Source organism: Panthera pardus, unplaced genomic scaffold, assembly GCF_024362965.1.
Source record: "Panthera pardus isolate Hobbes unplaced genomic scaffold, ASM2436296v1 HiC_scaffold_13, whole genome shotgun sequence".
NCBI classification, from domain to species: domain Eukaryota; kingdom Metazoa; phylum Chordata; class Mammalia; order Carnivora; family Felidae; genus Panthera; species Panthera pardus.
In genome coordinates this window covers 122,361,954-122,378,295 of record NW_026526688.1, presented here as the reverse complement: position 1 = coordinate 122,378,295, position 16,342 = coordinate 122,361,954, and the positions used below count along the sequence as shown (strand labels likewise).

The 16,342-nt window shown below is 40.0% G+C and overlaps 1 protein-coding gene across 1 annotated transcript; it reads right to left on the bottom strand.

The window, feature by feature from the left end:
- Positions 1-598: 598 nt before the first annotated feature.
- ADH5 (alcohol dehydrogenase 5 (class III), chi polypeptide) lies at positions 599-16,022 on the bottom strand. The gene is made up of 9 exons (XM_019415610.2): positions 15,894-16,022; positions 11,369-11,470; positions 9,629-9,770; positions 9,025-9,112; positions 5,185-5,404; positions 4,773-5,033; positions 3,978-4,113; positions 1,236-1,374; positions 599-909 (listed from the first exon to the last, which is right to left on the bottom strand). The coding sequence occupies exons 1-9, from the start codon at positions 15,903-15,905 to the stop codon at positions 885-887; spliced, it is 1,125 nt and encodes a 374-aa protein (XP_019271155.2). The 5' UTR covers positions 15,906-16,022; the 3' UTR covers positions 599-884.
- Between the last annotated feature and the right edge of the window lie 320 nt (positions 16,023-16,342).

Below are 16,342 nucleotides of genomic sequence, written 5' to 3'. Positions count from 1 at the left end.
AGGGTAGCTTCATCAATGATGTTTAGTGCCCACTGTGGGCCAGATGCCATACTAGGAATTGTGGGGGGTGGGTCTCTTAAGTTTGAACAAGACATGGTTATCTGTTCTCAAGAATGTAATCTCACAGAGACAGCCCTGGGTTCTCATGAACTTTGCCACTGATGGTGAGGGAAATGTTATTTTTTATTTTTTAAATGTTTATTTTTGAGAGAGAGAGAGTGAGGGAGGGGCATAGAGAAAGGGAGACACAGAATCCGAAACAGGCTCCAGGCTCTGAGCTGTCAGCACAGAGCCTGGCTTGAACTCACCAACGGTGAGATCATGAGCTCAGCTGAAGTCGGACGCTTAACTGACTGAGCCACCCAGGTGCCCCGAGAAATGTTCTTTAGTAAACGGGCCAGAGACCGTTAAAAGTTAAACACAAGTTACCGTGGATGTAAGAAGGCAAGGCTAAGATACTCACCACTGCCCTGTTTCCTCTGGCTTTCCTTTATTTATTTTTTTATTTTTTTCTCTGGCTTTCTTTTAAAGAACGAAGATAACAAGTACGGGAACCATGAGAATGAATCCAGCATAAAACAGATCACAACTTCACACATATGTGGAAATTACTTTTATTATGTTAGACTGTTTCTTAATAAGCTAGCAATTATTCATGTGAAGGAGAGTTCAGAAAGCTAATTTAGGACTGTATCAGCTTTGTCCTTGATTAGAGATGTATGAATTATACACAAAATATCACTCCCTAGAATAGGTTACTCTAGAAGTAGTAGTAGAGAAGGTCTAAGAGACTGATCATGGAAGAGCTTCTCCCTGCTTGTCTGGTTGTTCCAGTTGGACCACAAGATTTAGGTGAAAGGATGGACATATGTTCTCTGTTGAATTTAAAGTTTTACAACAGTTCGAATGCTGTAAGAGAAGGAAGCAATAAACAGTTTTCAGTGATATCTTTTTTTTTAATGTTTATTTTTGAGAGAGAGAGAGAGAGAGAGAGAGAGAGAGAGAGAGAGAAGGGGCACAGAGGATCCAAAGTGGACTCTGTGGTAACAGCAGATGTGGGGCTCAAACTCCCAAACCATGAGATCATGATCTGAGCCAAAGTCAAGACGCTTTGACTGAGCCACCCAGGTGCCCCTAAATGATATCTTTTAAGACCACTAAAAGTATTTTTTTACCCTTCTCCATAAACCCCAAGTCATTACATTTTATAATATATAGCTAACAAGGAAGCTTACCTCTTTCCTGCATGCATCAGTTCAAAGGCTTCATTAATTTGGTCAAAAGGCAGATTGTGAGTCACAAATTCATCAACTTTTATCTTTTTGGACATATATTCGGATACTAACTTTGGGACACTTTCCACACTCTTCCATCCTAAAAGAAATCACACATGTATTCTTCCAACAAATCTTTGCAGTATGCTTATTACTTAGTGGGTGACAGACATTTAAGAGAATAAATTTTTGCAGCTAGAATGTATTATGTTAAATGAAATAAGTCAATCAGAGAAAGACAAATATATGATTTCACTCATATGTGGAATTTAAGAAACAAAACAGATGAACATTCGGGAAGAAGGAGGGAAAAAGAGAGGGAAACAAACCACAAGAGACTCTTAACCACCAGAACAAACTGAAGGTGGAGGGATCTGGGTGGGAGATGGACTAGATGGTTAATGGATACTAAGGAGGGACTTGTGATTAATGCTGGGTGTTGTATCTAAGTGATGAATTGCTAAATTCTATTCCTGAAACCAATACTGCACTGTATGTTAACTAAAATTTAAATTAAAAAGAAAAAAAACCCCTGATTTTCTCATCAATTTAAGAGGACTGAAAAACTTCAAAATTAGCATACAGAGAAAGAAGAATTTAATGTACATCTTTAGTTAAAAAAAATAGTAAATGCCTTTTGAGTATTTTCCTTTTTCTGTGTTAAGATTTACTAAAATCTCATTAAGGTTTTAGCCAAGTGAGACTTCTAAGATACCAGGATAGAACTCTGAAGTCTTAGAATAAACTTATTTGGCTCCACAACAGCAAAGATTCTATAATTACGACATTTAAGGAAGAACAAACCTGACGTAATACAGAACTTTTATTTCTTTGGTTTTAAAGCTTTTTTTTTTTTAAGTTTACTTATTCATTTGAGAGACAGAGAGAGAGAGAAAGAGTGAGCTTGAGTGGGGAAGGGGCAGAGACAGAGGGAGAGAGGGAATTCCAAGCAGGCTCCTCACTGTCAGCACAGAGCCCGATGCAAGGGCTTGAACTCACGAGTTGTGAGATCACGACCTGAGCAGAAACCAAGAGCCGGATGCTTAACCAACTGAGCCACCCAGGCACCTCTTATTTCTTTGGTTTTAAATTCAACAATGAAATTAGGGATAGCATCTCACACCAGAAACCGTGAAACTGAAAACAAAAGTGGGAAATTCTTAGCTATATAAGATTTTAAACAAAATTGGTGCTTCGATCTTTCACTTGTATTGAAAGAAGCAATAAATCAACAAAGACACCTTCCCACCTTTTACACCAGGGACACTTTGTAGCTCATTTCAAACCTCTTTTGAGCCTTTTCCAAATCTGCCTCCTTATATCCTCTACTAATTATTTTTCTCTTACAAATCGTAGGGCTTTTCCTTTCTCCTTTTTTTTAAAAAAAGTATTATTTATTTAATTTAAGTATGCTCCATGACCAATGTGGGGCTTGAACTCACAAGCCCGAGACCAAGAGTCACATACGCTACCAACTGAACTAGCCAGGTGCCCCCTTCTTTAAATCCCCGGTAACAAGACAAGTACAGCCACCTCTATTTGTTAGTCCAAAACTTCTATTTACATCTGTGGGTCATATGTTAACAACACCCATCACACCTCAATACTCCAGCTTCTTTCCCAACTAGCATGTGCTGGGGTGATGAGGCTTCGGTGAGAGGTTATGATCAACCCCCTGGCTCAGTCTCCCAGGCTTAAAATGTCCTTTCAAATACAGCTAAGGACCTGAGAGGATGTGTGGCTTTAAAAGTCTGTTCTGATATACTCAAGTGAGGCATACAGCTCGTTGGAAAGGCGAGGTTAGTCTGCATGACATTTTTTATGGTGAATTCTATAGTATAAAGGCAGAAACTTCGGCCAAACCCCCTCATACCCTCTTGATCTTTTCCTCTGGCCTTCAAAAAACCTGGCATGATAGGGGATCTTAAGAAACACCTTAAGTTCAGATTATGGAAAATTCACGCTAAGTGTTTTTTTTTCCCCTAAGAGGATGGTGAGAATATAAATATACTTTTTTAAAAAACCTACAAAAACTTTAGATTTCATTCATGCACACTTGTTGGAATATACAGGCATGATCTGTGCCTCCTAGGTGAGCAACTAGCAAAACAGATGGAAACTGTTTCTCAGCATTCTATCAGTAGTTAGGCAACCCCAAACCACCATGCGCTTTTTAGGACCACAAAAGGGGAAAAATGATCAGTCTGGCAGCTTTTCATTTCTGTTATAAAGTTTTGTCTAATACAGTATTTTCAGTTGAAGACTTTGTATTGGTTACTACTGAAATCAGTACTATTTAGACAAGAGGTATTATTACATCCAGCGACAACCAGACACTCTGGAAAATGAGCACAAATGTCGATAACCTCTTTAAGTCCATAACATGAGTGTGGCTGATAATGTTGTTTGTATCCCTGGAACCTACTTCTAACTTCTGCCCTAACCCCCAACTATTTCCTCATTAACAGGATACTGATTTTTTGTGTGTAAAAAGTGGGTCTCCTGCTTCAGAGGAAGTTGAGTATCTCCCCAGCCCCAGGGGTGAATACTGACTGAATGTGAAGCCCTCCTATCAAAATAGCTATGCAACAACTTAATGATGAAGGTAGCCCATGAAAATTCTTAAAACAAAAAATCAGCCTGGGATTAAAATTCTGCCGATGGAAATGACAAAAGAGAAAATGTGCTCACCCATTAACTTACCTCCAAAGGCAGTGCCTTTCCACGTGCGGCCTGTTACCAGCTGAAACGGGCGAGTGGCGATCTCTTCACCCGAAGCAGCTACTCCAACCACCACGCTGACTCCCCAGCCTTTGTGGCAGGCCTCTAGCGCTGCTCTCTGCAGGAAAGAGAGGACCAAATCACAGGAGTCAGTGCATTGTGCCGGCCATCTCTGCTTCCCCAGTAAGTAACTTTTGGGGGAAGGGTGGCGGCACAGAGCTTTTTTTTTTTTTAAAAAAAAAATGACAACAAAAAGGTCAAACTGAATACTTAGTCAATGTAATTTTATTCAAGTTTTAATAAGGTAATTAAAAAATGTATTAATCTGGCTAAATACTAACACAAAATGAAAGAATTTAAAGCTTTTATTTCCTGTCTAGTTTTAAAAGTAAATCCTAGTTAAAAATTCTAAAGACTTTAATAAAGGAAGCAAGGTGGAGAATAGTACTATTTTGCAGAGGATTGACTTTATGTCAAGTAGGTGCATTTTGCACCTGAGGAAACTGAGGTGTAGAGAAGCTGTTGCTCAAGGTTAGTAAAGCAGATATACAGTTGACCCTTGAAAAACACACAAGGGTTGGGAAGCTGACCCCCTACCCAGTCGAAAAGTCACGTTAACTTTTGACTCCCCCAAATTTAACTAATAGCCTTCTGCTGACTGGGAGACTTACCAGCAATATAAACAGTCGATTACCAGCTATTCTGTATATGTATTTCGTACTCTAGTCTTACAATAAAGTAAGCTAGAGAAAAAAAAGGAATGAAGCTAAAACTTACCATGACTTTCACGTTACCAATGCACTCAAAGGAGTAGTCCACTCCCCCGTCAGTCATTTCAACGAGCACTTCCTGGATGGGTTTACTGAAGTCTTGGGGGTTAATACATTCAGAGGCTCCAAACTCCTTGGCCCGTGCGAATTTATCTTTATTGATGTCCACACCAATGATCCGGGATGCACCAGCCACCTTACAGCCCATGATAACCGCCAATCCAACTCCTCCTAGGCCAAAGACGGCACAAGTAGAGCCAGGCTCCACCTAATAGTAAACATAGTTTGTAAGGCACTCATTGCACGAGAGTCAAGGAAATCACTAGGTTTCTAACACACTGGGCCAATTTCACTATTCCAGCAAAGCTCCAATGTATCAAACTAGAAGGCGGAAGCTAAAACCCGGGCCAATCTCTTACCTTGGCAGTGTTCACAGCAGCACCATAACCAGTTGAAATTCCACAACCCAGAAGGCAGACTTTATCCAAAGGTGCTAAAGGATCAATTTTAGCAACAGAGATATCAGCCACAACTGTATACTCCGAAAATGTGCTGGTTCCCATGTAATGTAAAATTGTCTTTCCTTTGCAAGTAAATCTGCTAGTACCATCTGGCATTAATCCTTTCCCTTGAGTAACTCTAAAGAAAATAAAAAAGGAGAAAGGCAGGGTAAAATCAGGTTTTTCAAAACCCATAGGAAAAAAAAAAAAACAGTTTTAAATATGACAGGTAGACAGGAAAGTGTGCTAAGCCCCAAAGTCAGATTTCTACTGTATTTATTAATAATTTAGCACCTTTCAGCAATGCCTTATTAGAAAACCTTACAAAAGACTTATAATCCTACATATCTTTTCCAACATTCAATATCCTTCTGGATCTTGTTGTCAGGGTATTGAGATAAAATTTAACAGATACAACTTATGGATCAGATGAAATAATTTGAAAATTCCATCACCGGCGCGCCTGGGTGGCTCAGTCAGTTAAGTGTCGGACTCTTGATTTTGGCTTAGGTCATGATCTCACAATATGTGAGTTGAAGCCCCGTGTGAGGCTCTCTGCACCTTCTCTGTGTGCTCTCTCAAAACAAACATTAAAATCTACACAGAGATTATGAGCAATTATGCAGATTAGGTGATGAAAATAGCCAAACTGGCTGATTTAGATCTTTCAGGAGGCTTTGTTAAAAGGCTAACAATCCTCAAGGATTGAGGTTATCTCTTCTTTTCTCTATAACTTTGTCTGTTGCCTGTGTAGTTGGTAACACTAATAAAAGATAAAGGAAAAGAAAAAAGCTCACAAAAGCAACTGGTATGATCAATAGTATCAAAAATTGTTTTTGATATTCTAAATAAGTAATGTAATGTCTTGCTTAGGAATGCAGGTCCTAAAGTCAGACACACTTGGGTCAAATCCTCTGTGATCGTGGGCCAGTTAATTAACCTCTGTGGCTTAGTTTCCTCACTAAAAAATGGAGAAACAATCATTATCTCAAAGATTGCTATAAAATCAAATGAGGTGTTATGGAAGGCATTAACATTGTGCCTGGCACAGAGTGCTTATTAAATATTTATTATTTTTCAAAATAATGCACTATAATTTGATGTTCGTTCTTAGGCTAATCCTTTGGAATAAACAGGAATAAACAAATACACACATGAAAATAGACTGCCTCTAGACTCAAGAGTAAGTACATTTCCTTTGAGAAAAAAATATGACCAGAAACAAAAAACAAATCTGTGACAAAGCTCTACCACAGATAACTGTTGTATCTTTAAGAGCAACTTAAGTTTGTTCACCCTTCCTTAATGCAAGAAATCACTTCTACCTCAGAGGAGTTTCTTGAACAAAAGGTGATGTGGGATACATTTCATGCTCTGAAAGGACTTGTCCCTCTGAAAGGCTACAGGCAGCCACAAAAAGGCCAATACCATTATTATACTTGATATGTCTCAAGTTGTTAGACTGCGTTTGAAATTACCTTTCAAAATGAGATTTTGGTTCTAGCTTTGCCAAAATTAACTGGACTTCTGTTATATAGTGAATGACATCTTGTTTCCCAAAAATAGAATTTTGTCAATGGCACTAGAAAACAAATTTAAGAACACACGATCTTTTACGTATGACCCAATCTTCTAAGTCATGGACCCAGCTCTAATGTGTGTGTGGGGGTGTGTTCCCTTATATGTAACATTAAGCAATTCTTGGACACCAGCAAGGTGTCTGGAAATTCAACTCAATTCTGACACTAGCCACCTGGAGACAGCATCAGATCCCACAGGTTAAGGACTCAGTCCTAGAAGACTGCCCCCTACCTTTCACTTCAGATGCCAGCTGCAAGGCAGAAACTGTTACCAGTGCTTCTGACCCCAATGGCTACAGATTGGAGTTTCCAAAGATTTTCTTCCTCAGGTTCTTTTAATGTCCTAGAATGGCTCGCAGAACTCATGGAAACACCTATGTTATTATTTTTAAAAGTTTATTCATTTTGAGAGCAAGTGAGAGCATGGGAGGTGGAAAAAGAGAGAGAGAGAATCCCAAGCAGGCTCCATGCTGTTAGTGCAGAGCCTGATGCAGGGTTTGAACTCACAAAACGTGAGATCATGACCTGAGCCGAAATCAGGAGCTGGAGGTTTAACCGACTGAGCCACACAGATGCCAGTTTTTATTTACTTATTTAATTTTAGAGACAAAGAGCGAGCACAAGCGAGGGACAGAGGGAGGGTGAGAGAATCTTAAGCAGGCTCCACACCCAGCACAGAGCCCCAGTGCAGGGCTTGATCCCATGACCCCAGGATCATGACCTGAGCTGAAATCAAGAGTTGGACGCTCAACTGAGTCACCCAGGTGCTCTTTAAGTTATTGAAGGATACGATAAAGGATATGAATCAACAGCTAGATGAAGAGATGCGTAAGATAAAGTATGGGGAAAGGCTGAGGATTTCCATGCCCTCTCCAGGTATGTCACTCTCCTCAATCTACATGTGTTCACCAGCCCCAAAGCTCTCTGAACCCAGTCCTTTTGGGATTTTATGAAAGCTTCATTATAGCCATGACTGACTAAGTCACTGGCCATCGACTGATTCAACTTCCACGCCTCCTTTTCCTTACCAAAGGTCAGGCCACCCCTAGGTTACCTAAGGGCTTTCCAAAAGTCCCCTTCATTAACATAACAAAGGCACTTTTATAGCCCACATCACAGGAAATTCTACTAAATTTTAATAGCTATGAGCCAGAAACCATGGCAGAAGACCCCAATACATATGAGAAATATGTATCTGGTTATCTGAATGAAATCACAATATTGCATCCAGCAATTCCAATCCTAGGAAAATACCCAAGAGAAAGTAGTCACATATTCACTAAGAGCTATGAATAGGAATGTTCACAGCAGCGTGAATCACAACAGCCCCAAACATTTGAGCAACTTAAATGTCCATCAGCAGGGGAATGGATAGAGATAAATGGATGTATATTTGGAATGATAAAAAAGAGGTGATTCACAGAGCAACTTAAACACATTTCACAGACATTATGAGGAAACCAAACAAAAGAGCACACAGTATGTGATTCTATTTATATGAAGTCCTGTAGTGAAAGAAATCAGAATAGTGGTTCCCTTTGAGAGAGGCAGGTACTGAAGCGCAAGGGATATGAATGACTTTGTAGGGTGCTGGAATGGTTCTCTACGTTGATCTGGGTGGTTATAACCATTAGGTGTGTATATACATAACAATTCATTGAGCTGTACACTTAAGGTTTATAGTACTTTATTACATATGTTTTACCTCAGTAAAAAGGGGAATACAACATCTTAAATTGCCTCAAAGAATAGTTAAGTGCTGTTACCTTATTACAATAAAGTAACTAGCTTTTCTGTGTCAAGGGGTTATGTTATCTCTTGTAGTCTTCCTAGTAACCTTATGGGTTTCACTACTTTGATTTCATGGATAATAAAATGGCTCACAAAAAAGCTTCTATTTAATTTCTTAAGCATGTCCCTCCTTAATATACGTTTTGGCAAGTTTAGACGAATGTTATGGAAGAAGAATGGGTTCAGAAAATTCTGTTTTATCTAATAGCTGATGATATTGGGCACACCACTTAATTTAAATCTTCATTTTTTTCATCTATGAAAACGGGGATACCAATGATAGTGAGGCTGCCATAAAACTGGAATGAAATAATTCATGGAGAATGCTCTGTATAGACTGCCACACAATTACTTATTATTTTAAGGACCAAATAACAAAGATACTAACCTTATCTTCTGGCAAAGGTTTGTCTTAGGGTTTAGACAAAATTTGCATTCTCCACACTGTGGGATGTAGAGTGGGATGACAGTATCGCCTGGGAAACAAATGCAAAGACGTTATTCTGAATAGGTGACATCTGTTTCTAAATGGATACATCAGCCCCTGCAAATCCCCACTCCTCATGTGGCTTTGCAAGGTTAACTTCAACTCAGAACTTTACCTACATAACATCATTCAGACACTGCCTGACTATGCAAAAAACACAAGTTTCAAAATTTTTATTGAGATAAAGCTCTTAAACTGTACTTGGAGAACAAGGTCATGGGCTTTAAAATACTGACTCACCGATGAAATCTTTAAAAATTCTTGTTTAATTGGTCCAAACTGGCTTTGGAAATATACTTAAATAGTTTCAGATGACAGTAGCTTGCAAAATCAGAAAGAAAAAAAACTCTCAAATATTTGTGCTTCCTAGATAAGGAATAAAATTCTTCCTGAAAAATGACTCAGGTGATAACTTGTTTGTGAAAGAAACAATGTATAAAAATAATTTCCTTGTAGAAATAAATTGAAATTATAAAATTAGGAGTGGTTCAGATATCCTCCTTACCTGCCTTCAGGGTAGTAACTCCTTTGCCAACACTTTCCACGATCCCAGCCCCTTCATGTCCCAAGATCACTGGAAAACTCCCCTCAGGATCAGCCCCACTCAGGGTATAGGCATCGGTGTGGCAAACTGCAGTGGCGATAATCTAGCAGATCAAGAGCATTTAAGGGTGTTTGCTTGCAATCCAGAGAGATACAGGTCAAAGGAAAGGCATTTTCAATACCACATTTCATTGATTCTAAGATACATTTGTTTCATATTTTAATCTTTAAAATCAGCAAGTGTTAACAATCTGTGGTATCTTAACAATTGGAATTGGCAGCATTTTTTTAATGATACATAAAAGTAATGGTGTGTTTATATGCAAAGACACATGGTACATCTATCCCTTTTCAGTGCATGCTAGCAAAAGAAGGTGAACAAGGTGATTTTATGGGCACTGTGCCTACAGGTGTGGAGAGAACATGACCTGTGTACAAAGCGGGAGGAGCCCATTTCACTGCTGGGATCCTTGTGACTGTTGGCAAATGTGACTCCTAAGAAGGTATGGACTACTGCAGAAATATGCCTGCCTGCTTATTAGGGCCAAAATTCAGAGCTTTTAGTGAAACCAACTCCCTTTTTGGCAGCCACACACAATTACTACTTAAACAGCCTTTTATTCTTATCTGGCTTTTAAGTAGGTTATCTTTCCAAACCATTTAACGCACAGAAAGGAAGTCTTGGAGTGTTTATATTTATGCTTCTTTGTCTCTCACCCATGTACCTGCTCTCAAGGTAACATTCTTTGCCATTTGTTTTGTTTCCCAGGGAAGACAGTGCGCCCCATACAGCTCATCTTAGTATATCCCAGGACACATTTTCTTTTTCAGTGGCAAAATCACAATCAGGTTCATTTCTGAACTTAAAGAAAAACATATAAACTGTCATAAGTCTGGGTTGCAAAAGATCTTAAGAAATTATTTGGCCCTGGGCTCTGCAACCTGCTATTTGATCCCTGGGAGCATGAGCATTTGTTTGGAGGTAGGATGGGGAAAGGATACTCTAATTCACAGCAAAAAAGAGCTTATTTTTTTCTAGGATGTTAGTTTCATTCAACGGTTACTACTTTAAAGTATTAATTTTACATCAAAACAAGTGTAGAATGCTATAAATATCCAGTTGGCTGCCTTGTGCAATACTGTTCTCTCCAAGGGTAACTTCATTTCTCTGACACAGCAGAGGCCGAGAAGCACTAGACTAATGAATCCCCTGAACCCTGCTCTTGCCTGCAAGGGTCAGTACATTTTAAAGCTCTCCAAGCAAGCGGACTTCACTTGCTTGTTGTTCCAATCAAATCAGGAACATCTTCCCAAATCTTATTTGAAACCTCTGCTAACAAAACTGAAGACCATTTCTTCTTTTGTTTCTAATGTGTCATCATACATTTTAAATTATGGGCTTGGCAGAAAGGGGGAGCATCCTATAAAGTCATCTTAAACACAGGCTACAGAAGAAAGAGTGCAGTTATCCAGTGATCCATGGGGAAGACTGCTTAGCTCACCATCAAAAGCTAAAAAGAGGGACAGGAGTGCTGCAAAAGTGAAGCAGGTAAAGTAAGAGGAGGATGTTGTGATTCCCAGGTTGGAGGACTTTCAATACTTTCTCTTTAACGCTGTCCTTGGGGATTTATCCACAGAGGATTCATTTATCCAGAGACCTCATTGTAAGTCTCCTTTTCCAGTGCCCTCAATATATCATTACCTTAATTCGCACTTCATGAGCCTTTGGGGGTGCCACCTCTACCTCCTCTATAGAGAGAGGTTTTCCTGCCTCCCAGGCAACTGCAGCCTTGCACTTGATAACCTGAGATCAGGGAAAAAAGAGAGCAAGTTGTTTATCCTCCTGCACTAATAATCAACTACTTATTTAGATCCTGACTACTAATCTTAGAAAACATATCGCAGAATCACAAAAACCATAACCTCTAAGTGATATGGAGAATTATTTTTCATGTTTTTAAGATTATTAGTTTAAAATTAATTATTATTATTTTTTTTTTTTTGAGAGAGACATGGAGAGCAAGTGTGCGTGAACAGGGGAGGGGCAGAGAGAGGGGGAGAGCGAGAATCTCAAGCAGGCTCCACACTCTCAGTGCAGAGCCCGATGTGGGGCTTGAACCTACCAAACATTAGATCATGACCTGAGCCAATGTCAAGAGTTGGATGCTTAACCAACTGAGCCACCCAGGCACCCCTTGCATGTTTTTAGATTTCATATAAGTAACGTTCACTAAAAAAATTTAATTCAGATGACTACATGGTCAGTTGTAAAAGCCTCTTTTGGTTAAGTTTTATTAGTCAAATATTTAACGATCTTCTAGGAGTACGTTAAAAAGACGGGTTCTGGGGGCACCTGGGTGGCTCAGTCGGGTGAGTGTACAACTTTAGCTCAGGTCATGGTCTTGTGGTTTGTGGGTTCGAGCCTCGCGTCGGGCTCTGTGCTGACAGCTCAGAGCCTGGGGAGCCTGCTTCGGATTCTGTGTCTCCCTCTCTCACTTCCCCTCCCCCACTTGTGCTCTGTCCCTAAATAAAAATAAATATTTAAAAAAGTTAAGAGCAATACAGGTTCTGGAGCATCTAGGTGGCTCAGTCGGATAAGTGTCAGACACTTGATTTTGGCTCAGGTCATGAGCTCATGGTTCCTGAGTTTGAGCCCCACGTCAGGCAGACAGCACGGAGCCTGCTTGGGATACTTGCTCTCTCTCTCTCTCTCTCTCTCTCTCTCTCTCTCTCTCAAAATAAATACTTTAAAAAAAAAATACAGGTTCTAAGACAATCTGATTCAGTAGGTCTGCCATAGGATCCAAGGGTTCTGAATGCTTAACACGTATCCTATGGTATTCCTTTACTAAAGCTAGTTTAAGTTAACACTGGTTTAGTGCAAAACTGCAAGGTGGGAAGGAGCATAAGGAGGATCAGAATGGGAGAATTTTAAAACACTGTATTTAGGGGCACCTCGGTGGTTCAGTCGGTTAAGCATCTGACTCCCTGATGTCTGCTCAGGTCATGATTCCATGGTTCATGGGATTGAGTCCCACGTCGGGCTCTGTGCTGACAGTGTGGAGCCTGCTTGGTATTCTCGCTCTCCCTCCCTCTCTCTCTGTCCCCTTCCCTACTCACATTTTTTCTCTCAAAATAAATAAACTTAAAAAATTACTTGTTATCTACCCCTTTTAACTGTGCTATATAATACAATTGCCCCTTGCCATGTGTGCCTTTCAAGCTGAACTGATATAAACTGTAAGTGTAAAAGATACACAGATTATGAAGACATAGTAAAAAAAAAAAAAAAAAAAAAGTAAAAGTATTTCAATACTTAAAAAGTATTAATTACATGTCAAGGCAGTAATTTGAATACAGTAATTCCTCTTTATCTGTAAAGGATACATTCTCAGACTCCCGTGGATGTCTGAAACTATATATATGTTTTTCCTATGCAAACATATCTATGATAAAGTTTAATTTATAAATTAGAAACAGTAAATTAACAGAATTATATTGTAGTAAGTTATGTGAATAGTCTCTCTCTCAAAATCTTATTGCATTATATGTATGTACTCCTTCTTCTGCTGATGTTGAGATGATAAAATGCCTACCTGGTGAGATGAAGTGAAGTGAGGGACGTAGGCATTGTGATGTAGTGTTAGGCTACTAATGACCTTCTGACAATAGGTCAGAAGGAAGATTACCTGCTTCTGAACTGCAAATGACTGCAGGTAACAGAACCCGTGGAAAGTGAAACTGCGGATAAGGGAGGGATTACTGTATAATGGATTAAATTTTAATCAATTTTATTTTTTATTATTCATTTTTTAACCCAATTTTAATGTGGCTACTAGAAAAAAAATTCCAAGCTAATTAGCTAGAAATGCTAACTTCAAGCATAGCATTGACTTAGAAATTCTAGTCAGTACTAGAATTTAGTACTAGGCCTCCTTTACTAGAGCATCAGGTGTAATGAGGAAAGGTAAAAAAAAAATTTTTATTGAAGCATAGTTAATATACAATATTGTATTAGTTTCAGGTGGACAACATATCAATCTGATGTTTATATACATTAAGAAATGATTACCATGATAGGTCTAGTTATCATCTGTCCACCATACGGTTATTACTATATTATTGACTTTATTCTCTATGTTGTACTTTATACCCCCATGACATCTTTATTTTATATCTGTGAGTTTGACCTCTTAATCTCTGTCACCTATTTTGCATTCCCCCCACCCCCAAAAGTTTTGAGCAGTTCACAAAATGCTTATGAAACGTGTTGACAGAATAAAGGATGCAAACTGCTGGGTTTATAGGAGACAGACCTGAAAGTCAACACTTACAAAAAGGGTAAGTTAAAGGGAGAGGCACAAAGTGGAGAAAGAGTGTTAACTTTCATTGGTGGGTTTGAAAAAACTTTACTTTTAACTAGGATACCCAAGGATGAGAAAAAGTTAGTTACAAATCATAGTAATTAAACACCTACAAATATAAAAAGCTATTGTGAGGAGTAAATGAAAATGAATAAAAACTCACTAATATAGTGCTTGGCATAGTGTAGCTTTGCAGAAACAAATAGTATTCATTAGAACTAGAACAAAGAGTGGAGGAAAAGCAGAGTTGAACTATATAGAGAGCTGAGTGGCTTGTGTAAATTGGTGAGGCTGGAAATTGTTATTTTTAAAATTAAAGGGTAGATACTAAATCTTATGGTAAAAATATGCAGACATTGCATTAGAATGTTTTCACCTCAACTGACCATAAATCTCAAAACAAAATCACAAAGGTCAAATTCAAAATAGTCACATATTCTAGAGAATTCAGGCAACAAGAATAAATATAATTCATCCATATTTTTTTTTTTAGTAAGGGGGAAGAGGGATACAGAGAATCTTATGCAGGCTCCATGTTCAGTGAGGAAGCCCAATGGGGACTTGATCCCTTGACCCTGGGATCATGACCTGAGCTGAAATCAAGTCAGATGTTCAACCGACTCAGCTACCCAGGTGCCCTAATTCATCCATAATCTAAGTTCTTTTTAAATTAGAAAAAAATTTTGTTTTAAATTTTATTTATTTTGGGAAAGAGCGCATGAGAAGAGGGGCAAAGAGAGGGGAGAGATAGGATCCTAAGCAGGCTCCATCCTGGCAGTGTGGAGCTACAGGTAGGGCTCAATCCCACCAACGGTGAGATGAGGACCTGAGCCCAAACCAAGAGTGAGATGCTTAACTGACTGAGCCACCCAGGTGCCCCAATAATCTAGGTTTTTATACTCCCTTCCCCTATTTTAAGGAATGCTTGAGAGATTTTTTTCCTTTTAATGACAATTCTAAAACAAAGCTCCACCCTAAATCTACTTTGCCCTACTTCAAATATGATCACAGGATAATTTTTCACCTTCTCCAAATAAAGGCACTTCGTTATAAAGAAAAACAACTTGCCAGTTTGTTGAGTATGAAAGATCGTTTAGCGTTTACCATTTCTTTTCAACCTCAACATTTAATGTTATAAATCTTTCTAAAGTTTGCAAAACATTAAAACACTAAGCAACTTTAGCCTGATTATTCACGTTACTCGTGCATTTCTGCCTTTCTTTACTGTCTAAAGTATATTTCAGGAACCTGGAACAGTTCTTTGCAAAGGGACAGGCCTGGCTCACTATCTTAATGTGACCACTAAGGTCGACCAACCTCTTAAATCTCAATTTTTGGTGTGCAAAATGGGGACAATACTCGCAGAAGCGTCACGGTAGGATTAAAAGAGGAAAGTTCTGGTGCCTTAAGTGCTCAAAAATGTTACTACTGAAAGGGACCCAGGAGCCTTCGCCAAATACATTCTTTAGTGGCACCATAATTATTCAATTAACAATTATAGTCATGAAACACAACAACCTAAGGGTTAGGAGCACGGGCTCTGGCTGTGGTTCTGCTACCAGCAAGATGACTCCATGCAAGTTACTTATTTTTGCAAACGCAAAGCGTGAACGCTCTTAAACCTTTTCTACCGCCCCCTCCCCCCTCGGGCTGCCCCAAAAGCCTCGAAACCTTTCAAGTAAGGAGCCCAAAGACTCTTTCCCTTCCTTCCCGCAGAGCAGCTTGCCCGAGGCACCGTTTCAGATCCGGCAGCTGATATCAGCCTACGGGCCGAGGCCCCGCGCAGTCAAGCGACCGGGTTCCATCCCAATTTTTCCTTTCTCCTCTTCCCTGGGCCCGGTCGCGCTGCCCAGCCAACCCTACCTGGTTCGCCATGTCCTCGGACTCCGGTCAGTGAGGGGTAGACATCCGGGGTGGGGCGCACGGGGCTGGGGATGTGGGCGGGACGTGCGCCCAGCGCAGGGGGGCGCGGCGTGGGCGGGGCGTGCTCTCAGCGTGGTCCCGCCGCCGCCTGCTCCGGGGGGCGGAGCGTGAATACAGCGCTCGCTAGGCCAGTCTGGCACGAAGGGAAGTGCCTGAAGTGTGACGCCGCTGGCGTTGTAGCTCGCGCCCACGTGGTGTCGCCTCCAAAGCTGGAGGGGTTTGCGCCAGGCTGGAGGGCGGCGGCTTTGTGGCAGAAACCTGCCGGCTGGATGCAAAACATCTGTGTCAGGAAGGGGTTTTCCCCGTGTAACGTTAGCCCAGGCAGCGTAGATAAGGCTTATGAAGCACACATGTGGAAGGTGAGGGACCAGGAATTTAACTGGAAGCAC

Excerpts from the sequence above, each read along its gene's own strand:
- ADH5 (XM_019415610.2), bottom strand. Across the intron at positions 5,405-9,024 it reads AACCTTTGCCAGAAGATAAG|AGTTACTCAAGGGAAAGGAT; the intron begins GTTAGTATCTTT and ends TATTTTCTTTAG. Across the intron at positions 910-1,235 it reads CTGATGCATGCAGGAAAGAG|CATTCGAACTGTTGTAAAAC; the intron begins GTAAGCTTCCTT and ends CTTCTCTTACAG.